Here is a 27,964-nt window from a genome sequence, read left to right as displayed (position 1 = left end):
CAGAGAACACTAATTATGCAACAATTTAAGCCATTCACTTTGTTTTATTTCATTTCTGAGTTTCCATCGTCTCACGATAGAACGTCGCTTTTGCCATTTGGATTTCAACAATATGTGATTGTTTCTCATGTATCTAAAGATAATCAACAGTACTACTTTCATCTTTGCACCATAGTTTCTTAAATCAAACCAGAAAGCAAATCATCGCAATTAAATGTTGAGTAAAACTGCTTATAAAGCAGATGCCATTTACATATGCAAAATAGGAACAAGATGATGCCTTTTTTCCTCTGTTCTGCAATATTGTTCACATAGTAACAAGAAATGTTTTTGTTGCTTATACGAATATAAATAATTTCTCAGTGAAAATTAGTTACTCAAGTGATATATTTTTCTGACAGAGACAGTAAAATAGCATACTGAAATTTGAAGAAAAGTGCAATTATTAGAAATTGGAAAATACCTTACGCAACTTTGAAAAAGTGTGCAGGTAATAAAAAACGTACCAATATGTATGCAGGAAAAGTTACGAATTAGTATAGAGGAAAATTCCGTCGATGCCTGTCAGACTAAGCTAAATTGTGAAATAGTTGACTGTATACAATAATAATGACTGGATACATGGTACGAGAAGTGAATCATATCATTTATTCCAAGCTGAAAACTCATCAATGTATAGTTTAATACTAGAGAAGAATAATGATGTTGGAGCAGAAGAATAATGACGTTGTCTAGAATAACGATAGTGTAGCAAAAGCAAATATTTGCAACATATTAAAAAAATTAAAACATCTTTGGTTCCGAGTTCCACCTTTCCAATTTACGAAATATTAAGTCAGCAGAGAAAAGAAGGTTTATTCCATAGAACGAGAAGGAATAGAAAAAGGGTTTTAAAATATATTATTTGCGTTGAGTAAGCGTATCGTTTAGGATGGTACGTCGTTGGTGTAATCTGATTGCTAGTGGATGTGGGTTCGACTCCTGAGTAAGAGTTGGCTACTTTTGTGCATCCCTTTATCGTTTTCATGTACGGTTTGCTTTATCTTTACCTTTTAAAAACCGATTTATTCAATGTCGTGCACCTTGGGCAAAGCTCTCGGTGATTAGGAGGATAAATGGCACCTGAGTTCTCTCATTCTTGACCAATGCTTGTGAAGCAAAAACAGGCCATTTGTAGAAAAGATATAAACTTTAGAGTTAAACAAAGTAAGCTAAACATAAAATAATTTTAGGAGCTTTTTACGTTCTTGCATATATATCTAAGCTATGCCTTTGTAATGTAAAAAAGAATAAGATAAATATGAATAAGGAGATCATAAAAAAGATAGTTTATTCTTTCTTCAGCATACATTTTTAACCAGTCTGAGATGAACGTACGGCATATTTAGAAGCTTATTCTATTATCAGTCAAGAGATGTTCCTTAGATTTTAAGCACTTCTGAATATTAGATGCATTTGGCGCTCTTGAATATAAGTATATATTCCCTGATCATATTTAATTCAGAGTTTAATTTATTATACTCTTATTTAGTTTGTTTTTAACCTCGTTTTTTATCTATTAGCAGAATGTCGCAGTTTGTTATGCTGTGGTGGCTTTTAAGAAACTTTAATTTATTTCTATCTAGAAAAAAAGAGTTTTGAGAGTTAATAAAACCAAAAGTTTTTAGACAAAAAAAAAGTACTTTGCACATAGTTTTCAAAATTAAAATGCATTTTTCTTGCTCCATGAAAATCAAAACTATTTTTTAAAAATGCTAGCAACAATATATGAGGTATATTCTTTTTGTCCTGTTTTAGTAAATGAAAAGTTTCTTTTTCTTCATAATTACTATTATTTTTTTATTCTAGTGTAGAGAAAATTTATAGCACACGTACGAAAAACATTCTTGCACATTTAATGGATTAAATTAACATTCCCTTTTTATAAGAAATTATGATAAAATAATTGTAATTGATGTAGCATCTATTATTAAGTATATCTGATTAACGAAATTCAAATAATATACTTCTGCGTCCTACGGGTCTGTAAATTTGGAGTGATTGATTACAACACTTGATGATGGAGCAAAACACAATTTATTCTTCAGTATTATACATGAGAGTTCCAAAGAAGCGTTACAGTCGTCGAAATACTACGACAAACACGCAGAAACAATCAGCAACACAATCTTCAGGCTAACAGGCTATAACGGTGAAGACGGCTTCAAGGCAAAGCATTAAATTACAGCTCCCGACTTGGTCGATCGCTCTCGAGCTAATCTCTGAACTCAACACACTCAAGATGCTCTAGATCAGCGGTTTTCAACCTTTTGACTAACGCGTACCATCTAAACAAAAACTGAAAACCTTTAGTACCATCACTAAAAAGTACTATCACCACCACCACTTTTGAACAAAGCTCAGGTCGCATAAATTTACGAGTTTTAGAGAAAAAAACCTCAATCAGAATATTGGGGTTTTAATTTTTGAATTTAATAGTTAAAAATACTTTGCTTCTTTGCGTACCACCTATTTTTGTCTTGCATACCACCAGTAGTACGCGGACCACCGGTTGAGAACCCCTGCTCTAGAACTCTCTACTTCGCTTACCGGCAGAGTATATATAGCTTTTGACCTGCCTTCGAGAACACTGTCGGGAGAAACCGGTAAGAATTTGTTCTAGAATATTCTCGCTCCGTCTATTATATATCACCGATTTTGTCGCCAAATATCGCTAGACGGGCAATTCACGTCAAATTTGGAACTCTGCCTTTCCTTGACATTTTCTGACAATCCTAACCTTCGCTATGCGGGGAAGCCATCTTACCACAGCTGAATATTTCGTAGCAATACTTTGGTATTATAATACATTCCTGAATAGCATACCCAACATTATGCATAAACAACGATGATGCACTTAACCCATTTTCTATGCATGTAAACTGTCATTCTAATCATTTAGCTTAGCCCTTAAATGTACGCTAAACCTTCGCTAGTACAAAAGCATTACATTTCATCTTATAATTGACTACTTATTTCGATTAGCTGGATCCATCAAGTACCCACTATTGGCCAACTTGTGTATCACGTCCTGCAAAATTTGCACAGAAGATTAATGAAACTGAACCTGATTTCATTACTATTTTACATTGGAACTCTAGGGTACAGCTCACAAAGCCATGTTAAGCTGTCAACAATATTAAGCACAATACTGGGGCCAAAATAGAGACCTCCAAAATGTGTCTAAGCTCTATTTAGGACAACAAATAGGGTTAAAGTATTTTATTCAAAGAATCGCTTCCAGATATTATCAAAGAAAAACCTGTCTAAACCGCCTAGCAATCCCTACGGTAGTGTTGCCAAATACAAGTTGATCCATTTTTTTTGCATAGATAATTATGTTTCCTTTTATTGATTCAATAACTCTATTCATAGTATTTTAAACTCTGGATAATGCTGACATCGGAAAATGTAGCATATACTACACAGTTAGTTTATGCGTATAAATAATATATTAAACTTTCCAAACATAAAGAAGAATGTCTGTGTTTGTTTGTTCGCGATTAACTGAGTCACTACTATAGCTATCGTCACTAAACTTTCGACATTTCTGGTCTGGGTCCTGGGAAAAGGTCGACGTTCCCGTATTTTCTAAACAAACTAGTTAAAAATTAGATATATTAATTAAAAACAATAAAAACGCTGATTTTCGCCCTCATTTTTCCGAGTGGCAACAGTCTCGTACGCTGGAGATAAAAATCTGCTTTATTTCGAGAAATGTTGACACTTCTCGCTTTCAAATTGTAAAGTTTGTTAATAAAAAATTTCTAAGTTTTACAATGAAATAAAAATAGCTTTGCCAAATATTAAAAACATTATTCACGATTCCAAAAATTAGTGGGAAGCCATTTCTACTGTTTCCATCTTCGTACGACTTAGCCGAGATATTAATTAAAAACTATGAAAATTTAAATTTTCGCACTCATTTTTCCGAGTAACAAAAGTCTCGCACGTTGGAGATAAAAATACTTTATTTCAAAAGTGTTGAGTATTGCTACTGCTCGCTTTCAAGTTGTAGAGTTTATTAATAAAAAATTTGTAAGTTTTACAATATATAAGGAAGAATGTCTATTTTGTGTTTGTGTCTGTTTGTTTGTTAGCGTTATTTAAGACTGATCAACTTTGATAAATGTTTTGCCACATTTAATGGACTAGAATTGTTGATTAAAAGTGGCAAAACATTTATCTACATTTATCGACATGGTGAAATATTGGATGAAACGTGAGCTTTTACGACCACTTGATTAGAAAGAAGAAAATCATTAAAAACTGCATGCCATTGTTGCTGATACAATGATAGAGAATTAGTTTATTTTTCCATCGAAATTTTTATGTGGGTTCCATATCGCAGTGCTCCGCAACCGGTGTGCCACGGCACACTGGTGTGCCATGAGTAGGATATAGGTGTGCCACAATCAAATACATGTATTTGACATTTTGCAATTTTTTATCATGTATTTAATACACAATGACAATTTTTTTCCCTTAATAATGTCTATTTTAAATGTTTTTATATATTTCACTGTTGTGTGGTTGTGTGTGTGATTCTAAGTGTGTCAGCATTTGAATTTTTTCGGCACTTCCTTGATAACTCGGAACTCTTTGGTGTGCCACGAAATTCCAGAAAGATTTTTTGCGCGTCGCAGGTGAGAAAAGGTTGCGGAGCACTGCCATATCGCATCAGACTGAAAAAGGTATGACTTTGAATCGTATTTTTTGCATCGTTATTGGAGAAAGATTAAAGTGGTATCGTTCTACCCGTCGTCAGATACATTACTCTCTATCTAACTTAACGGCCATCAGGTACTTCTGTTAGTTTAATTATAAGTATCTGTACGATTTAATGTGCGAGCATGCACGGATAATATGGAGACAGGCGTAATCCAAATGTGAAAAAAAATGTTTCATAAATTTTAGTACAACAACATGCAAAAGACTATTTAAAATGGAATTTAATTTAATTAATTTTAGGTTTATTTATTTATTTATTTTTAGTTTTTCTACTTAAAACTTTAGCTACAATAATTTTTTTTCCCTTTTGGTGTAGTCTTCTTTCACTCTAATCTTAAGAAAGCAAAACTGCCTAGTATGCTGCGCAAATTTAGGATATTTAACTTGACTCTCCGTGTGATCAGAATATTTTATCTACTGTCTTGTATCATAAATTCCAGATCATATGTTCTCTGATTACGGTTTTCTAAAACTCTTGAAATAATAACTTTTGGGGCGAGCCTTAAAGAATGAATAAGAAGGTCTAAGAATCGTGACATTTTTCTTAACTAGAAGCTCACCATAGGCCAAGTTGTTTAAGACCGCTGAACACTTGCAGTTCATTCTATGTTCGAGCACTTTCGCTGGCTGCATGTGTGGTTTCGTGGTTTCCCTCATGAGCAACGTGAATACGAGCTCATTTGTCTTAAAGGCGAAGTGTGAAGTTAAGGTTAAGTAAGGATATTTGAATGTGACAAAGTATACTCTAGGGCTACTTTCCTAAGAGGACAGATGCCTTCACGGAGTAGTTTCTAATGGAAAAACTCATACAGATGGGAAAACCACGAAATGCATTTATGCAGCTTCGCGTGGGATTGAATCCAAGTCTTAAATCTAGGCATTCAGCGATCTTAATCACCTGGCTGTTGCAGCGTCCTTCATGAAAGTATCCCTTCGTTTAGGAATATAGCCTTCGTTCACGTGATTAGCCGTATTCAAATAACCTAACCTTATCAGGACTGGTATTCCTCTTTACTTGCTTTGGAAACATGAACTGTCCTGACTCGGAACAGGAAGCATACTCAAGCTATGTTCGATAAATTGTGAAGTAGACAATACACACAGGAAGGGTATACGAAACCCTTTATTTTTCTATCTTTACAGAGCTTTCCGGAACTTCGGAATACAGAGACCAACCACTTGTGGTCTGAACGTAAGAATATAAAAATACTAACTAAAACTCTAACTGAACTAACTTTGGATTAATATATAAGTGCCTACTTTAAGATTGGCCTTTAATTAACAAAAAGCCGTATGTAGTACAGAGAGCTGCTAAAACTACGATACGTTTAAAATTATCAAGAGGATTAAAGCTCCGGCCTTGAAGGCAACCAGCAACCGAGTAAAACTACTATGGCAAGCGGCCTGCTTCTAATAACTCCTTCCTCTCTCTTGCTTGGCAAAAAGCCACAACTTAAGTACTTGGCGTTCGCAAGACAAATTTGCATAAATAAGTTAAAGCTTTAATTCTGGCCGGAAGTAGAAAATAAGAAGTGATAGTAAAGATTTAAAATAAAATAAACGTTAGTAAAACTTAGGATCCTTACAACCTAACCTTTCTAAACTAAAAACTGTTTAAGAAAAGTAAACTTACATAATGACGCATTGTCCTGCAGTCAGAAACCATAAAGGAGAACATTTGATTTTCGTTTTAGATATCTTTCGGAATAATTTTGTAAGGTTGAGCTCGTCAGCTACAATTCGAAAAGATAGCTGACGATTTATCGAGCGACATTTGTCAACATAGTCACATTTTTTCGAGATTGCAAAGAGTGATCATTGTGTTCATTATCAAGAGACTGATATTCACTACGAAATCGTCTATAGCACTGAAGAACATTTGAACTGAAGAACAATGCTTGATCACCACATACTTTACGCAACGTTTCAAATATCGTAGTTGCTCTTTTTTTCACATCACATCAAAACCTTATTGTTATCAGTATTTAATTCTATGACAAGAACCTTTTAAAAATAAAACAAACATTTAATTGCGTAGACAATTCTGACTGTAAACAGACGATATTTTAGAAAAGTACAATGTCTCATGAAAATGACCGCCACTGTATTTTTCATTTTTTAAGTAATAGGAGAAAAGCTTTGAAAAAAAATAATAAAGAATATTTTCCTTTGAATAGACATTTTCTTTGCTCTCTCTCTCTCTCTCTCTGTAATAAATAAATTAAAAAAAATAAATAGTAAATTTCGAGAATAAAGTTTTAATCTGAAATGAAAAAATATTACACCACAAAATTAATCGTACATTTTCATAATTTGTAATTAAAATCATCTAAAATAAGTAAAAAACGAAATTTGATGGAGTTAATTTGTATAAAGAAGCTAGGCAAAAATCAAAAAGATCGTTTGCTTTTAAATTTCGAATTTTCGTTTTAGAAAATATCGATATTTTAATGTTTTCTTGGAATGGTTCGATCATGAAAGAAAACATCGTTAGAAACCCTCAGATTGGTTATAGACTTTCATCAAAAGAAATAAAAATCTATTAGAGAATTTGCCGTATTTGCTTAATTTAAGTATTTATAAACATTTCTTTGTGAAAAAAAAAAAAAAAAAAAAAAAAAAAAAGAATTAAAAATCCTAATTTGGCAGCATTTTTTCGCTTTCGCAATGTTACTTGCGGAGATAACGGTCTTTATTAGGGACATAATTATGATTTCTGACTTTACTTCCCATCCCATTTTATCTTTGTAACGACTTCTGTTTAATGTTACTGCAAACGGCCCTGATAATCAGCAAGCTAAATACAATATCGCAACATATTTTTGTTAAATTTCTCTTGAAATTATTTTTAAATAGTCAAGCAAAAGATAGTGCTAATTATAATGCACAGTAATTTATTTACCCACTTATTTTTTATTTTGATATACATAATGTAGTTTTAGACCTTCTTTTATAGCTTTAAGTGAATGATATATTTGGCCACTTTATGAGGTTTCTGCTAAATCTGTTTTTCCTAAAATTAAAGACACTAAAAACGTCATTTGGGCTTTTACGTAATATCGTTTACATAATATGAGAGTACAGTTTTGTCTTGTAAAACGAATAGTTACTAATATTATAAAATGCATCTCATTTTTAATGTCATCGGAGATATCAGAAGTTTTCTATAGTATGTTTAGGGGCAAATAATTAAAAAAAATTGAAAATAAATTTGTTTTCTATATATTATAACGTTGCGCACCTCTAACTAGCACGCAACCAAGAGGTGACTGTGAAAGCTTGTATAAACCACAGAGTCTTATAAAGGGTTTAAGTCCCTTTTTATTCAACGTACTAATTTACAATTGCGTTCCCTTGACGCTTACAAACGGTGCCAACTCGGCAGTCAAAATAAAAATAAAAACCTGAAAAGAAATTAAAGACAATATTCTAACTACGAGGCTCTCTCAAATAACTAACTCACCGCGTTTTACAATACGGCTGCTAATTCAGCAGACTTGAAGCTCACTGGAACAATTGCAACTACTTCCCGCCAAGCACATAGGCCGCAACGCGGGGTTTTTCAAATCTCTATAACTACCTCCGCGCTCGCTAAGTAAGAATAACTCTCTCTCACCGAACTCGTTTCCTTCTATTTAAATCATACTACTTCCGCTGATAATTTGAATGCTTGCGCGTTCTACTCAAATTTACATATTCTGGCATTGGCAGTTCCAGGGGAAAGTAAGGATTGACAGGAAAGATAGTTTAAACTTAAAATAAATGTTAGTTAAAATAAATATAAACCCTACATTTGCCGCTGCCAGAATTTGGAAAACTTGGAAGCAGGTCCTACAAACGACCTGTTGTAAGTTTATCTAATTCTGAACTAACTGGCGAAAGCCTCGTTTACACAAAAATAATCATATGTAACAATTAAAATTCTGTTACTCTTTACAAAGGTTTCTTCTTACAGCAACTTTTCCTGGACTTCATCAATCAATCTTGGTCTTTCCTTCCAGCATCTGGAAGGAATAAGTATCAGTATCTTTCTACATACATTATAATTTACACTTTCTTGACACAATAAATTTTTGTTTTTAACGTTTCGTTTTTCTTAGTTATTGCTTACTTCACATTCATTCAATTTTTCAAGCATTAATTTAACTTTACCCTGGCTCTCCACCGTGTGTGGTGTCAAACGGGAATATTCGTGTTTTAGTCTTACAACACTTCCCCTAACCACCATGATTTGTTAGAATTCAACAACCAAATAGACACACCTTACTCGACATTCTACAACTCAATGAGCTACTTTAATATTCTTAAAAATTCAAATGTAGGTGGAGAACCCTACAAAACACATTCATTCTAACTTCCCCCTCATTCATCTTTTAAACATGCAGGCTTTCGCTCTAAAGCATGACTTTACAGTTTAATACTTAAATTTTGACTTCATTGCTTTTAAGCATTCACTTTTAGCATCTACAATTTTATGCTTCTAGACTAAATTCTACTTTTACATAACATGCAAGTATTTACATACATTTACAAAAGTTTAATACATATGCTTTTTACAATTTACCATAAAATGAATAAGAGAAATAAATTTTTACTTTACTCAATCTTCGCCAAGCTGGCGGCACTGAAACTAAAATTCTTATTAGTACATACAAGAATACGAAGTTATTTTTATCTCCGGCCAAATTTTGGCTTTAACATAACAGAATTAGTCTTTCGACCAACAGAAAATGCTTGTTTTTAGCTTTTACACTTAAAGAAAATAATACTTTTGCCTTAGCTAAATAAAGTAAAACAAAACTAAGTCTCAACCGAGACATATTGACTTTCGTCAAAACATAGAACTTCGTACTTATGCATAACATTTCGGAACAAAAGAGAAAAATATTTATAGAAGGTTTTAACTTATCTTTGAGTTTTCGATGCTTGAAACTCCGTCATCCGTTTTTGACAAAATTGATCCCAAGTTAGAGGTGTCATGGATGTCAATCTTCTCCTTGTTGATCTCCAATTGTCGTCCCCGTTGATCTTTCTTTTGCGTCCTCTACATGTTGGCCTCTTGACGGAGTAATCGTCTGGTTGTTGGCTTTTGCGTTTCTGCCTGGGACGGCTGGTCTTGACGTCCTCCGGTCTGGAGTCCTTGAATTTCTTCTGTTCCTCGTACTTCTGTGCTTCCTGTTGGCGTTTCAGTTTCCGGAACGGCGGCCTTGCTGGCACCTGACTCTGTGGCCGTGTGCGCGTTCTTCTTGATGTGTAATTCCTCCTGCCATCCTTTGTAGGTGGTGTTTTTCTTTTTACCACGGTTTCTTTACCCGGTTCATCTGTACTTTTGTTTTTCTTAAACGCCGGAGTTTGATAATCATTTTTTCTTTTTGATACCGACGTCCGGGTTGTAGAAGTGCTAGGTCTCTCTTCAGTTCTCCGTTTCTTGGGTGGTGGAATAGTTGTTGCAGTCTCTGGCCCTTCTATTTCGTTTAGACTTGAGTCCTGCAAGAAACTTTTAAGGATTTCAAAATCATTGGGATTATAGTATTTTTTTCACCTGGTCGGGACTTGCTTTACAGATTTCCCCTCTCTCGTTTTTAATATATAAAACTACTCCTTTGATTTCCTGAATTACATAGGGGCCTTCAAACTTTGGAGCTAGCTTTGCCATAAAATTGTCTGGGGCACTTGATAAAGAAAATTTCCGTTTCATTACTTTATCACCAACTTTAAAATCTGCTTCACGGCGTTTTTTATCGTAATAAATTTTCTGCCTATTTCTTGCCGTATCCCAGGTTTTAAGCGCCTGATCAATTAGTTTTTGCACGTCCTTTTGTTTGAATTCCTGCTCTCTTTGTTGCACAAAGAATAATTTATCTAAAGGCGTAATTAACTTTCTGCCTAAAAATAATTCTGCTGGAGTTTTTCCCGTAGTATCATGATGTGCCGTTCTTAAAGCATAAGCTAATTCATTTATGTAGCCATCCCAGCGCTTGTGATGTGTGCTAACGTAACTGCGAATTATTTTTACAATGTTTTTATTAACTCTTTCTGCTATGTTAGCCTGTGGTCTATACGGAACCATTTTAATATGGCGTATGCCAAGTCCATTGCATATGTTTTCAAATATTTGACTAATGAATTGTTTTCCGTTATCGCTAATGACTTTTATCGGTGCACCGTATTTTAAAATGTATCTGTGTAAGAATGCATCTGCGACTGTTTTAGCTGACGCGCGTTTAAGTGGAACAATTTCTATCCATTTTGAAAAATGATCTACTATTACTAAAAGAAAACGATTTTTATTTAACTCGCTCTGGGGGAAGGGACCAAGGAGATCTATGCCTAAAATTTCATTCGGAAATGTAGCGCGAATGCTATTTAAGTACCCGGCCGGGCTGTAATTAATATCATTTATTAACTGACATTGATTGCAGGACCTGACATACGCCGTTACTATTTTGTATAATTGCGGGAAATATACCGCCTCGCGTACTCTTTTTATAGTCTTTCTGACCCCGAGGTGGCCCGCTGTTTTTTCTTCGTGCAACTCCTTCAAAATGCTTAATCGAAGCGAGGCTGGGATGACTGGCTTATACTCAAGATTTTCGTTTGTTGTTTTCGTATAGAATAATAAATTATCTATTATTTCATAGTTTTTTGCTCTATTTCTTATCGCATCGATATCTGTATGCTCAAAGCTTTCGGGGTCTTTCAAATAAGCATAGATATTTCCAAATTCAGGATCAGCTTTCAGTTCAGTAATAACCGTATCTCTAGAATCTAAAATTTTTGAAGTCAACACAGCGCATTTAAGTTCATTTCCTTCGTCGTCCAGTTTTATACGAGAAAGTGCGTCAGCTACATTGTTTTCCTTACCCGGTTTATATTTTATTGTGATATTATATTCTTGGAGTTTTAAAGCCCATCTTATTAACCTGGGCGTCAGGTTTTTCCCCGAGTAAAGTCTACCAACAGCCGCATGATCCGAAAAGACAGTTACTGGCGATTTGCCGAAATAAACTCGAAATTTGTGGACAGCCATTAATACGGCTAATGTTTCTCTTTCTGTAGCTGTATAATTCCTTTGTGTTTGATTCAATGTTTTACTAAAAAATGCCAGCGGATGGTTATTTTGCATAAGAACCGCACCCACCGCATAGTCTGATGCATCTGCCGCAATTTCCAGGTTTTCGTCCCCCTCAGGGAATTTTAAAACAGGGGCATTAATAAGCGCTTCTTTTAATCTTTCAAAAGCCGTGTTAGCTTCCGCTGTCCACGTAAATTTACTCTTTTTTCTTTTGATTACTAAGAGTGGTTCAACAATATTAGCGAAATCTTTTATGAAAGATCGATAGTAAGAACATAGTCCAAGGAAAGACGAAAGTTTCTTGGCGGTGTTGGGCGGTGGGAAATTCTTAATAGCTTTTATTTTTGAATCTTGCGTTTCTATACCCTTTTGCGAAATTTTATAACCGAGATATTTAAGTTCTTTAGTTGCGAACTTGCATTTTGAGGCGTTAATTGTAAGACCGGCCTCTTTTAATAATTTAAAAACTTGTTCGAGATCACTAATGTGTTGTTCCAACGTACTACTCGTTATAATTATATCATCTAGATAAATTAAAGTTGATTTTCCTAGGACAGGCTTTAGAACAATGTCCATAGCTCTCTGGAATGTTGACGGGGCCCCACACAACCCAAAAGGCATGCGTAAAAATGCATAAGTGCCCGATTTTGTTATAAACGCGGTTTTATGTATATCTTCGGGTCTCATAGCTATTTGATAGTAGCCAGACGTTAAGTCCAAAGTAGACATATATCTCGTCGATTTGATCTGTCTAAAGATCTCGTCTATAATCGGCAAAGGGTAAACTGGGAATTTAGTTATGCTATTTAGTTTTCTATAATCGATAGCAAACCTCCAAGCCCTTTTATCCGAAGGAGGAAACTCGTTCTTTTTCCTACATAGTACGACTGGACTCGCGTATTCACTATTTATGGGCGTTATTATTTTATTCTTTAACATCTCCTGAATATGTTCTTCGATGATTACGTCTTTTTGTTTGTCATAGCGGTAAGGTTTAGTCCTACAAGGTTTTTCGGCATTTAATTGAATCTTGTGAGTTACAATCTGACAGTTTCCCGGCTTTTCTGAAAACAAATGAGAAAAATTACTCACCACTTGCTGTATTGCTTTACTTTCCTGGTCATTCAAATGACTAAGGTCCAATTCAGGTGTCTCCACCGGATCCACCACCCTCTGGTCCATCTCCAACACCACGGAACTATCTTGAAAATTTAATTTGGCCCTCGCGGCCCTTAAAAAGTCCATACCTAAAATAAGAGAGTGTTGGAAGTGTTTCACCACAAAAATTAATACTTTGAGATTTTCCTCTTTTACCTGTACGTTTAATGCTACTTTCCCGATGCAGTGACATGTTTTTCCTTGCGCCGCTATAATTTCCGTATTTCTGGTTTTAAAGAGTCGTATCCTATAAAAATTCTTTTTGAAGAACTTTTCACTCATGAAATTGCCTTCTGCCCCTGTATCGATGAGGGCTTCTACTGGTACATCGCCAACCAGGACTTGTATAATTGGTAGCTGTGAGTTTTTTACGATGACTGTATTTAGATGTCTATTTGAGGGTTTTTCTAAAACTTCCGGGGTCTGGACCCTCCCTTTCACAGGCCCCTCTAGTCGTTTAAAGCTTTCCTTTCAATCTGTGTCTTCTGGGTACGCGGATGCTTATTTTCAAATTTTCTTTTTGGGCCTTGCCCTTCAAGTTTCGATGCGTTAGCTTGATAGTTCTTTCCCCCATATGAGCGATTTCCATTTCTTGTTTCCTCCTTCCTTCTGGTACTTTGAGAATATGTTTCCCCTCTCGCTCTTTCCGCGATTCTGCGATTTTGAAACTTCACCGCCAATTCGAAAAGTTCCTGCAATGTGGTTGGCTTTCTAATTTCAAAGTAGTCTTGGACAGCGGGTAACAATCTTGGTAATATTATTTCAATAATCTCCGCATCGGGTTTTTTCCCATACAACATATCCGTTAGCTTGATTTTTCGTAAAATAAAGTCCGTCAATTGTGCTGTATCCCGTTGATAGAAACTATATAGCTCGGCTTCCAGCCGTGCGCGATCTTTCACTATGGGGAAGGCCTTTACTAACGATTTTTTGAAATTTTCAAAAGTATACGTCGGGCTTCCAAATTCACCTAGAAGAAATTTGCCTATATTTTTCCACCATAGCGCGGCCTGTCCTCTTAGTGCTGATGTGGCGATAGCAACTTTTTGTCTTTCGGGCACAGGATAGAGCTGAAAGTGGTTTTCTATACCTTCTAAAAATACGGACACCGAATTTTTTCCGTCGAAATAGACGTTTGGCTTGATTGATGCTCTCAAAGTCTGGACCAGGTATCCAAATCCTTCTAACTGCGTTGTCATTTCTTGGTGTTGTCCAGCGGCTTCCATCCAGTTTTCGGCCATTTCAGTTCGATAAGTGTTCGGGCGCCAATATAACGTTGCGCGCCTCTAACTAGCACGCAACCAAGAGGTGACTGTGAAAGCTTGTATAAACCACAGAGTCTTATAAAGGGTTTAAGTCCCTTTTTATTCAACGTACTAATTTACAATTGCGTTCTCTTGACGCTTACAAACGGTGCCAACTCGGCAGTCAAAATAAAAATAAAAACCTGAAAAGAAATTAAAGACAATATTCTAACTACGAGGCTCTCTCAAATAACTAACTCACCGCGTTTTACAATACGGCTGCTAATTCAGCAGACTTGAAGCTCACTGGAACAATTGCAACTACTTCCCGCCAAGCACATAGGCCGCAACGCGGGGTTTTTCAAATCTCTATATCTACCTCCGCGCTCGCTAAGTAAGAATAACTCTCTCTCACCGAACTTGTTTCCTTCTATTTAAATCATACTACTTCCGCTGATAATTTGAATGCTTGCGCGTTCTACTCAAATTTACATATTCTGGCATTGGCAGTTCCAGGGGAAAGTAAGGATTGACAGGAAAGATAGTTTAAACTTAAAATAAATGTTAGTGAAAATAAATATAAACCCTACAATATGAAACTTTTAGATTTGCATTTAGATATCATGCTAAGTCATTTTCTCTATTTTAGTTAGAGTTTTAATCTTTCAAGTTAACTTTAGTTAGATGATCAAATAATAATTTTTCAGACATCAGAGTGGTAGGCAATTTATTAATAGTTTCACAAGCATAGATAGCATCTAAATTATTCTCTAGTTTAAACAAGTAATTTTAGCTAGCGTTTTAACTTTTGAAGTTAGCTTTAGTTAGAAGCACAAATAAGAATTTTTCAGACATCAAGATGCTATACAATTTATTAACAGTTTCACAAACATAAATAGCACCTAAATTTTTTCTGTAGTTTAGAAAATTAATTTTACATAAAGACACTAAATAAAGATTAATATATATCTTTTCTCTAAAAAAAGTTGTTCTGCTACATAATTAGATTCGAAAAATTTTAAGTACCCGATAAAGTAATTTTATTGGTTAATTCTCTAAAAATGTAAAAAGTGCCACTGGCCCTTCTGCTGAAACATAATCAAATTTTTTCTTAACTTACAAATCGAATGTATCTCAACCGCTCTAAAACCAAAGTCCAAATAAAATTCTTTAAACGATTTAAGCATTTCTAATGTAAATTAATATATATAAATAAATTAATATATAGTTACATCAAAAATTATATTATATTTTCCCATAAAATTTTGTCTGAAAGGGGGACTAATGTTTGTTGTAGAAATTAGACATCCGTTGTTATCGGTAATAAACATGTCGCGTTATTTGGAACTGGCGTCCGAACATATTTTTCATATTCGAGATTCCATTTCGAAAATTTATCGAGAATTACAAGACTCGAAATGTATTCAGTAAAAACCATGATCTGTTCAAAAATGGGGCAAGAAGTAAGGGACATGCAACAGGATAAAGTAAAATATTAGACAGTTTTAAATTTATTCTATAATTTAATCTCTTAATTACGTCGGAAAAAAACAGTAGTTTTATTTGCAAATATCGGTACGTTCCTTTTATCAAAATAGCAATTTTTAATTTCCATAAACAGTTTTCTTAACCATTCTGATGTTTTGACACAATATTTTCGGAAAATCGGAAGTTCTTTTAGTGTTTACTTTGAATTTTTTTTATGAAAAAACAGTATTATCACTACATTATTCGGTATTGCGGTACAGTATGAATACTTTACGCCAGTGGTGTCAAAATCAAATTGCACGCAGAACGGATAAATGATTTGAAAGTAACTGGAAGGCCAGAATTTTTTTAACAAAATAAAATATTTTAAACTAAATCCAGAAATTTGTTTACTAAACACACATTAAAACATACATAAACAGTAATAATTATGACGCAAAACATAAAATTAAAGTTTCTACTTATTTTCTGTCTGATATATAATACTGCAAGAAATTTATCTGGGTTACTCTTTGTAATTCAAACATATCGGAAAAAATATTAAATTTTTAGACTAACATTTATTTCAAATATTTTAATACGTTGAATTAACCACTAATAAATTAATTTTTACTTAAACAAATTACAGAACTTCCCAAATGGGGCAAAACTTGAGAATAAATAATGATAGCTGTCTTTCTTTTATTTATTAAATTTTTATTTGGTGCATATAGACAAATTACATATACAGTTGTACCTCGGTATATGTCCGCTTTGAAATACGTTGTCCTGTTTGGAAACGAAATACATCCTGTTTGGATGGGAAAATTTTTTCTTTGGTATATGTTTATTTGGAATACTACTCCCAATTAGGTAAAGTACGACTGCGCGAACGACACTTGTTTACCTCTTTGGAGATAATGCTATGACTGCTCATTAAAATCAGTACACCTCATGCTGCTATTCAATAAACAACCCACACTTAAAGTTTCAATTTTCAAGTGATTTTCTGTTTCTTTACCTAATGCTTTAGGAAATTCATTAAAAAAATGAGTTTTATGGAAGTTAATGAGAGGAGTCAAACAGAGAAGAAAATGTTTAAGATCACCATGGAAGTGAAAAGGAGATCGTTGAAAAGTGGGCAAATGGCATGCGTGTACGGGACTTGGCTGTTACATACCGTATGCCGAGTACGATGATGTCCACTATTGTAAAAATCAAAGGCGCTGTTAAATCGGCTAATGTTGCAAAGGAGACGAAACCGATTACCAAATAAAGATAAAAAAACAATAGAGCATGATTTATGTACACCTTTTCTAAAAAAAAAAAAGAAAGAAAGAAAGAAATCGGAGAGTTCTATATCTTCCGTTCTACTGGATTGATTGTCGAAATTTAACTTGTGTTTTCCTTGTCTCAAAAGCGCGACTTAGGATATATATTAGATTTATATATAGCATTGTTCTAACACAAGTGTTTTGACACAAATCGTATGTTTTCTGAAATAACATGCTAATTGGTTTTCCATATTTCGATTCTACGACTCAAAATATGCCTAGATATTAAATTATGTAATTTTTGGTGAGAAATTTATGCAGAAATTAAAAAAAAAATTATCTTGGAGCATTTCGTTTAGTTTACACCAAGAATAATTCACTTGGCAAACTTCTTAATTTACAGCAACCTATTTTTCTTTCCTTTTTTTTCATTGTTCACGATCGGAAAAAAAGGTCATCTTTCATACTTAATATTATCATACCAATAATTTCAACAAAGTGTTTAAGCCATATTTGGCGTTATTATCGCTCGTAACAAATATACCAAATTTCAAAACGCGCCAATACCTAAATTCACAAATTAGGAAATTTTGAATTTTTTGCAAGTATGCTTAGAAATACATCTACTTTAAGATGATGGTAACAGTTTTACAGGTTATAATTCAAAATATTTTTCAAAAAATAATAAAAATTATCGTCTAAAAATACAAATTTTAAATATAAATCATAAAAAATCTGATGTGTACACCACATGACTTCCTTGTATTGGAATATTAAATTATACGCAATTTTCTTCCATTTCATTTAAACTTATTGGATTGAATTAAATCTACTTGGCAGACAGAGCATAAACCACAAGAGAATAAATGCATTCTTTAAAATTCACTCTGATATTTGTTTACTATAGCGACACTCTTGCGCTAGATTCACTTAACAGTATTAATAATTATATAAGAGTTAACTTATATAATAATTATATAACGGAAACTAAGTTAACTGTTATATAATCCAATAATTAATGACAGTTAACTTATATATTTCGTTCATATTATAACTCATAAAGCACAAAATTTTTATCATTTAAAGAATAGAATTAGCTAATCGTTGCTACATGTTCTATTCAAATACTATAATAAAGCTAGAATGATGTATAAAAGAAATTAAGCAAACAAAACCAAAAAGAAACAATTTTTCACAGAGGATTGAGTATTTCTCATACAATTAATTCAGTTCTCACTTCGCGACAAGGCAAAAATACATAAAAACTCAAAATATCTGTATTAAAAATTACGAAGTAAATCTTAAACGCTTATTTCCTCGAAAACATTCAAGAAAGGATTAAGCATGATTTAATTGGCTATAATAAATGAAAACGTTATCTTTGTTGTTGCGAAGCTAAGTTTCTCTAGATTGGCAACAAATCCACTAGTCTCCTGTTTCAAATGTAAACATAAATGGCCGCCATCAAATTAGGCTTAGCGGCACTTAAACAATTTTAAAATTGTTGATAATTCTAAAAATATATATACAGATTTACTAAAGGCATAAAACCCTTAACCGGAAGATAAAAACAACATAATTCAATCATTTTTAAAGCAATGAATGTACAATTTACAAACATATAAGAGTAAAGAAACTGAGATCACTGAGCCGGGTAACAGAGTGGATATATTTGTAAGTATATTTATACACGTTTGGCGAGGCCTATTGAAACCAAAATACGAGGTGCACATCCTCATGTTATAGTAGTCTTATATACAAATTTCAATGTTCTGAGGCTACTGGTTTTTGAGTTATGCGAGATACGTACGTACGTACGCACGTACGTACATACGTTCGTACAGACGCCACGAAAAATTCTCTTCAGAATTAATTTTAAAGCAGTTTTATAATTTTTTTGGAGGAAACGAGTCTTTTATTCTGTCCTTACGTACAGATATCACGCCAAAACATCGTTAAATTGCATTCGATAGCGGTCAAAATGGATATTTTCGTTGAAATATGCTGCCTGAAACTTTTCGCGATTACAATACTTCCTTTTTACTTCGTACAAGGAAGTAAAAATGGATGAGCTTTATTTTAAATGAACCTAAATTTCGAAATGTGAAAGGAATAATGAAATGTTTAATAAAAAAGAGATATTAATAAATACATACCAAATTCAATTAACATTGAGGAACTAAAATTTTGAAAGCTAATGTTTTAAAACCTGCTCTTGCGATTTTTACAAGACACTTTGGCATAATTTGAGTCGTAAAATCGAAATATGGAAAAAAGGCGATATGTTATTTCAGAAAATGTCGATTTTGTATCAAAATACTTATGTTAGAAAAATACTATATAAATTTAATATATATCCTAAGTCGCGCTTTCGAAACATATGGAAAACGGAAGTTAATTTCGACAATCGGTCAAGTAAAGCGGCAGATGCAGAACTGTGTTATTTATTTATTTATTTATTTATCGTGCAAGGGGTACATAACTTTTAACCTCTGTATTTGTATTTTAGTATTTAACAGTGTTATAATAATAGCAGTAGGTTTTTTTTAATTATTGTTTATTTTCCTTTATTTCTTATTGGAAAAGTTCGGTTGTCATCCGTCCAATATGGTATACGTTCAGGGATCCAGAAGGAATTAATAACGTATACCAAGACACAGTGTAAACTGGCTCTATTTGTTAGATTTTCTGGGGTGATACCCTCATTTGCTTTTGGTTTAAAAAATAGTGTAAAATTGAACTCTAAATCCTTAAAATTGTTAACTTCTTTTCAAATATTTATCATAATAATATTAATTTACGAGAAATGTACTCACTGATCGTGTCCAATTGCTTAAGGTGCCCCATATAGTCCGCTGTCCTGGAATTTAAGACTAGTGCTTTAGGTATTTAATCTTGGTGCTCATTATCTTATTCTTATCAGTTGGAAAAAAGACGTTTTTCTTTCTGACTCCTTATCCACTCTCCAGAGAATCTTATCAGTTAGCACTTCGGATTCGGTGTTGGTGTGTGTTGGTGTATTTAATTATGGCAAAGCACACGAGGGCTATCTGCCTAAAGGGAGGGATGCCTTTCGTGGAGGACTTTCTAAGGGAAACTGGCTCGTATACACGTTACACATGGGGAAAACCACGAAAACGCCCATGCAGCCAGCCCGTTCGCGGGATTCGAACCTCAGACCGAACTACGGCCTCTGGTGGGCCACTTCGGATTCGGAGAAGAATTGGTGTTATCGAATGAGTCTGTTATTATTTCAGATCTATTGGACGGTCGATTACTTTTCACTGCGTATCACACCCACTCTAAGATTGAAGTGGAAGACCTACTCGTAAGAAAGCCACGAAAATGTTGAGAATTCAACCAGCGAAAATTGCAATGTGTCTTAATTAAATGAATTGTTAGGAATACGATGTCAAGTGAATATGAAGAAAAATTCTGAGTTAAAATTAAGACCAGAAGTATTCATGTCTATTGCTACTATATCTGTTGCAGTGGTGGAATTCAGATTTAAAACGGGATATGATTACCTCATAAAACTTCTACACCGGATAGAAATTAATAACAATTCAAATAGTGCATTATGTCTACAGGATATATCAGTGGAGAGGAACAATTACTTAATTGCTCTATCAATAGGGAAGGGAAGGATTTCTATTGTCACTCTAACAAGCCAAAGAGCTCGAGCAGTTGCAGGTTCAATTTAATTTAATTATTATTGCTGTTGTAAGTATTTCCTGCTCCACCTTGGTTTTGAGTTAGTTCATTTTTATTCTTTTGTTATTCGCTTCAGTTCCATGAATCACTCGTTTTATGTATGTAGGTTAATAGAGTGCATCAAATATTTTACCAATAAATTTATAAAAAAAAATTCTGAAAGCTTTCAGATTTTATATTTCGTCCAAAGGTGCGATTGTTTCATTTACATACACATACACGTCGGAGAACATTTGGGCTAATATTTTGTCATTCTAAAAACATTTAAAAACAGCCTGTTTTTAGAATTTCCGATAGATAGTCTCGCACCCTGGAGATAGAAAAAGTTTTTTGTTTCGTACAGTGTTGCCATTGCTCGCTTTAAAATCGTTGAGTTTGTTATCAAAAATTCGTTAAAGTTTTACAAAATTTGAAATACACAATAAAACATTTAAAAACAGCATATCTTTAGAATTTCCGAAATACAGTCTCATGGTCTGGAGATAAAAATATTTTATTCCCTACAGCATTGTCGCTGCTCGTTTTGAAACTGTTGAGTTTTTTAATAAAAAAATCGTTAAAGTTTTACAAACTATGAAATAAAAAATAAAACAAATTCCATATTCCTGATTCAGGCGTTCAGGTGTCCATGTTCGGATGGAGACCTTCGTTATTCAAGATTTGTTGATAACATTGTTTTTTCGCTATGTGAGAAACATGCATACATTCATGGAGATTCTTCGTTATTTAATAGTTTTAAATATAACACAGGGCGATAATATTTGGTGGCAACAACTCAAAAGGTGATTCGTCGTTTATAGTAAAACACCACAAAATTCAATTTTGAGACTAATAGTCCTTCTTGGCTACCACCTCTGTGGAATAATAAAAAGTTTTATAATATTAGTAAGGATTCTCTAAAACTATCAGCTAGAAACATGCCTCTGAACATATGTTAGTTACCGATAAAAATGCAGCAGGAAAGCATGATACTAAATAAAAAATGAATCCAAGATCTCAACCTTTTTGATCAATAAAAGCCATTCTTTATTTTTATCTTCCTGAAAATATCAGAAACTGTAGATGATGGGAACGTATTAAATCCTAGTCTGATAGCTATTACTAACAGCAACTTTACTCTCTCTCATATAGAATAAAACGGTCCAAACACTCCACGGAATTCCAGTAATTACTTACGTAATTCCTTCAAAGAACTCAAAGATCAAAACAAAAGCCATTACGTCATCAGAAAATGTGTCTAAGAGCAAAGGTCTTTGGAGGAAAAAAGAGAAAACTCTGTTATGGACAACAGAAACTGCACTTTTAGGCCCTAAAGATATGACATATCCAATCATGGGTGAGATTGCTGAGAGCTATTTCTTGTTTGCTTTAGCGTACTCCAATCCGATACCTCATATTTTGTAGCCAATAGATGGAGAAAGATTTCTTTATCACAGACACTTTCTCTTTGCCTCATAATTTATGAAGTCTTATAACCTAATTCCTTCCTTTCATAAGTGAGTTTTTGTTTCAGTATATATGAATATTTACATTTATCTTTACATGTATTAGAGACCAATTATTACGGAAAAAGGTTTTGCACCAAGTATAATTGAACAAATGTCAAAATTTCCTTGTATTGAACATCAATGTATTTTCCGTTACCTGAAGAAACCACATGAACCAATTTCCAACAGAGAATAGACAATAGGAAATGAACAATTCATATTCACTAGAGGAAGCACATGTTAAAATTTATTTGCTATGTTTCTGAATTTTCATTCATAAAGTATGCTTTTAAAAATAAATTTAAGCGAATTAAGTTGAGCCAAAACTGGATTAATGTAATGTGGCTGCCCCAAATAGCTTCTGAAAGACATTTTACTCAAAACCATTTTTTACGAAGAATAATTTAAATTTTAAAACATATCATCTAAATTTAATACTAATCTACGTAAAATGAAACAATATTATTAAAAAATAATAAGTCCGTATTTATTTATTTATTTATTTATTTATTTATTTATTTATTTTTTTTTTGCTTTATTGCATTATAATCGTTCAAGAACTATGAAAACTGCACCTTTTGCTATAACTCCAAAATTACAGCGATTAATATTCTCTGTTTTTTCTTTGTTGGAAATTTCAGTTATAGTTTAGTTACCACAAAAATAGGAAATATCTCTTTATACAATTTTGAAAATCCATGCATTTTATGTTTAAATTTCTGTTATCTACTTCTATATTTTTCTGATATTTCGTCTTTCAACGTAGATCTGAGCTTGAAAAATGATATCAGCTAATATTTCCTTGCTGAATTAAAGAAATATTTTCATCTCGCTTGTTTTTAATCAATTTAGTTTATTCCTTCCTGTACGTTTTGCTTTGAAATGCTCAAAGCTGTTATATGTAATGTCTTTAAAACTAACTTCTTTCTCCTCTAGCCGCTCAGTCCTGCGCTACGAATGAGTTTCGTTGCAATGATGGTGGGTGTATCATCGTAGACTGGATGTGTGATGGAAGCGTAGATTGCCAGGACGGATCAGATGAAGATGGATGCAGTAAGTGACTCAATACTACTGTGAGATTCATCACTTTTCAAAAGTTCATTTGGATGCATGTGCTGAAAAGATCGAATATAATATGCATCTTTTAGAAATTAGGTTTTTCGAAACCAGAAAATGTAAAATTCGACTATGCTCTTTAGCATTCCTGGTGTAATTACTACATCACCTTAACACTTACCTTGCTGCTTCCTTGCCAATGAATTGGTCTACCTTTTGGCCTAACAAAAACAACAGATAGATAGCTTATTAATGATAGATGGTCGCTGCTGAAAGCAGGTAAGTAGTCAGAAACGCTTGTTGAAAATTTTCTTCTTGGTTAAGATTCACAAGATAGAACTAATCTCTCCATTTTCACTAATAAATCCGAGGTTACGATGGTTATTATAGTGTAGTTAATTTGATGCATCTTTACCTATATAATTACTAATCGGAAACACTGCTGCGTTGTTATATTATAGCAACTGGGCTAAGAAAAAACTTCACTTGTAGAAACAATTAGTTATTTTGAAGCAATGAATATAAAATATCAACTGAGACCTCCTCGGAATTCAAACCGAAGATCCTTAACTTGCAAGTGAGATGTGCTAAACACTTACACTCCAACAGCATGCACGAGAGATTCCAACTATTCCTTACATTCTCCCCTCCATACACTTAAAGAGGAATATTGAAGAGGTTGGTGACTCATTTAACCCAATACAACTGGAATCGTTCCTTCACATTTTAGTATCTGGCCGCTCAAGAGACTGTAAAGTTTTCAGAATGACAATACCTGTATTCGAGTCATGGATCTGGCTTTTGATGTGCTGACGACTTATAACAAAAGAACATGCCCATTCAAAAGAAAAGGGTTTGATTACTATACAACAAAAAGTAACCGTGGTATTTATTTCAGATGTTTGGATATTTGGTGTCATTTTTAATTTGCCCTGAGGGGTCTGTTAATAAACAAATTAGAATTATTTCTCGGTTCTACTTTTCCCATTAAATGACCTTCAATGATATGTTTTAATTTATCAGTGTCTAATCATGAAAATATAATTAAACTGGAAATATTTTCATTTTTAATTTAATCAAATTATGTTAAGATTTAAGTGTGTGCAACATTGAAGCCTGGTGAAGTTTTCTAGAACGCGATTTCTATAAGCTTTTCTGAGAAGGATCTTTGTTTTGAGTGTAGTATGTAAGTGTAATGTAAGTATATTGATTAATACGTCCTATGACAATCTGCATTGAAATGCTGGTCACTTAATCCATTTACATCAGAAATCTATTCTAATGCGATATTTTATTTTTTATTTCGTACAGGTGTAAACATATCTCCCTTCAAATCAAAAGGCTCCTAACAGGACCTTAAAATTTAAAATAAAATAACTCAGTTATTTTTATCGTGTGTACATAATACCTTGTAGAGACATCAGGTATGTTTTGGAAGCAGGCAAGATGAAAAATTAGTAGTCGCTTTCGCCGGGAATCGAACCACAGACCTCTGGAATGCTGGCCCAGCGTGCAAAACCACTACACCACGAAGGCACGCTAAGGAAGGCGGAAGAAATACCACATATACTCCCCCTTTTAAAGGGCGATTTGTTTTTTTTTTTTTTTTTTTTTCTAGGAGACCTAATCGCCAAATCCTGGAATCATCATCCAACACCCTTTGTAGAGAAGTTAGGTTCATTGGAAATGCCGGAGAGATGAAAAATTAGCAACCGCCTTCGCCGAACCACGGACCTCTAAATTACACGCTGAGCGTGCAGACCCACTACACCACGAAGGCACGCTGGGAAGGCGGGAGAAATATCTTATAACCTTCTGCATTTTATTTTTTACATTAAATATAAAATTTTCCTAAGGATGATAAAAGTCTAGCAAATAAAATAGGGAAGCGTATAAAAGTTATATTTTGTAACTGTTTTTAATTAAAAAATGCCAAAACATGAAATTTTGCGTTATTTAAAGATCAAACATTGCGAAAGTATGTGCCGGGTGAGGACCTTCCAGGACACAGTGTATCTGGTTAATTGAAATTCTGTAAATTGAAATACTAGTAACTGGAATTTCTATTGATTGAACATTGCTTCTATACGTCCAATAATTTCTTTCAATTTTAGTAATTAATTTTATCTACTTCAAATGCCTTCTTAAATTCACAATTTATTTGGATATAATCAAATGACATTAAAAGAAATTGTCTCGTACAGTCATATTGAAATCGATTTTATTCATTTATTTTCTTTTGAAAATTTATGGATTCTTTTCTTCATGAAATCAGTTTAATGTTAAACGAAATTAAAATAATACATTGAATCCTGAATAGAAAAATTCCATTATATTAAGTATTTTCCACTTCGCTTCTGTTCATAAATCTTTTCTAATCTCCGCTTTTCATTCTGTTTATTCTCCCATAATCTCTTTGCTTCATTTATCTTCTGTAATCTCGCTTTATTCTATTTTCCCTCCAGTAATCCCCTTTGTTCATTAATGTTTGACTTTTTCCGGTTCTTTCCCAGAAATTGACATTCCTCAAGTCCTGTATAATTATGTAAATAGGTGTTTGGTTTCTTATTATTAAGAACAATTTTAACTAACCAAAGACAATAACAATCATGCTTTCCAAAGATGAAAAATAATTGATTTGCTTTATGTAATTAATTCTTGTAAGGCTGTTTCTTCAAGTTACGCATTCACTCGCAATTGAAATTCTACGTAATTTGCGTTCTGTTAAAGTTCACGGAAGAAAGAGAAGTTACAGGAAATATTTAATGTAACAGCCACATTTCATCTAAAATAAACTTTGAATTTACATCATATCTCACCAACGACTCCTGGGAAAAAATGCGAAGAGGTTAATGGAAAATGCACTAAAAAGTAATGTTAACTTTAGTCTTCAAAATCTAATTTCGAAATTCGAATTTATTTGAAAATCGGAATCATTTGATTTTCAAATAAAGTCGAAATTTTCCCCCAATAAAAGTCAAAAATTGTTCTCGAACGGAAATTAATCGATGTTATGACCTTACATGAATTACGTTCTTTAATGTGAAGCAACCTTCACTCGCATAAAGTGTTGAGCCATTTAATGACCAATGACCTATTTTATCAACCTTACTTATTTATCAGCACAATTTCATATATTCAAATTTATTTTTAATATTTTATGGAAGTATTTAATATTTTGCTTTAATGGATGTTTCACATAGGATTATTAATTGTACTTATTTAGATCCGCAGTCAGGTGGTTTCGATTCTGGGTGGAGGAAATATGCACGAACCAGTTCCCTATTCCAAACCTTCCGAGAAGCAGTGAGAAGAAAATTCACTCGTTTCCTCCTCCTATTCTTAGGAAGTTGAGGTAGCTTACCTCCCGATTGTGTGAGACAGGCAAGCTGGAATTTCATCCAGTTTCTAATATGAGGTTCAATTCTCAAACCATCTCCCCCCGCCTATAACGAAGCTGAGGCTAAACTTATGACCTCCAATTGTCTTCACGGACAGGAACATAAAGACCACTTCATTAAAATATATTGCAGTTTAGTTTACAAATTCTTTAATGAATTATTTTTAATCATGTCAAAGCTCAATGTTACTCTAAATAAAAATGAATATATAAAGGGTGTACCGTAAGTGTTGAGACAAACTTCTAGGGGAGGTAGCGCACATCATAAGGATTAAGAATTCCATAGGAACCCATGGCCGGAAATGTCAAGGGTAACTAGTAGCAGAGGTAGAAGATGGGAAAAGAAACAAAAGTGATTAATTTGAAATATTTATTGCACATCAATACAAATGGTGTACGGCAGTTTGAATGTTGCAACAGGTGTTCGAAGTTTGCACCATCAGACGCCAAACATACCTGACACCGACAGATCATTGATTCCCGAACATGTTCAAATACACGGGGAGTTTCTTTGCTTGTAGAGCTGCCCAGGCGAGTTTTGCCACGAGATCCATTTCAGACACAACAGGATCGTGACACACGACACTTTTGATGGCTTCCCAAAGAAAGAAATCGAGCCTCGATAAATCCAGTGAGCGTGAGGGCCAGGGAACTGGTCCACCAAATCCAGTCTATCGATGCGGGAATGATCTGTTCAAATGTCTACGAACATCTAATCCAAAATAAACAGGAGCCGTATCATGTTGGAACCCACATGTTGCGTCTCACATTTGGTGGAACATCATTAAGCAAATCGGGAAGAACCTACTCCGTGCCTTTGTTTACCTATCATTAATTTTTTTCTGCATATTACAATGCTTCTTGTAGCTTGGAGGGGAGTGGGAATGTTTAATTGAAACTTTTCGTAATTAAATTTTGATTTGTAAAACAAAAGAGAAGCGATTAGGCTGCCGACCTTTCTAACATTGAGAATTAATGTTTTAATAAAAAATTAAAACTACAATCATAGTATTAATGTGATTTTTTTACAGCTATAACACCTTTTTTCTTTTTAAGCATTAAACTAATTCTTTATTACAAAGGATTATTCTTTATTTTGAAAGGGTTAAAATCATCTTAGGAAAAAACAAAATCATAACTGCAAATTTGTTTCAGTTTTATGTGGATGTTAATTAACCTTTTATTTTCGCTTAAACTACTAAACCACTCCTTGTGGCTATTAAGTGCCTTAATTTGCAACTTAATTAAAAATGAATGTGGCGTATTTTTTATTTATCATAGGAGACAAGTAATGTAGCTCATGAATTTAATTAGCAAAC

The 27,964-nt window shown here is 33.6% G+C and overlaps 1 protein-coding gene across 1 annotated transcript in view; it reads left to right on the top strand.

The window, feature by feature from the left end:
* The window catches only part of Lrp4 (LDL receptor related protein 4), a 1,066,574-nt gene that overhangs the window by 538,858 nt on the left and 499,752 nt on the right, over positions 1-27,964 (top strand). Inside the window, exon 5 of the mRNA XM_085821440.1 lies at positions 23,126-23,242. Within this exon, the coding sequence (XP_085677566.1) occupies positions 23,126-23,242 (117 nt within the window). The remainder of the gene's footprint in view (positions 1-23,125; positions 23,243-27,964) is intronic.

This window comes from Stegodyphus dumicola, chromosome 7 (genome assembly GCF_044657685.1).
Source record: "Stegodyphus dumicola isolate Sdum_Otavi_A_Nest chromosome 7, ASM4465768v1".
NCBI lineage: Eukaryota > Metazoa > Arthropoda > Arachnida > Araneae > Eresidae > Stegodyphus > Stegodyphus dumicola.
The sequence above is the reverse complement of the archived record's forward strand: the minus strand, read 5'-3'. Positions and strand labels throughout refer to the sequence as shown.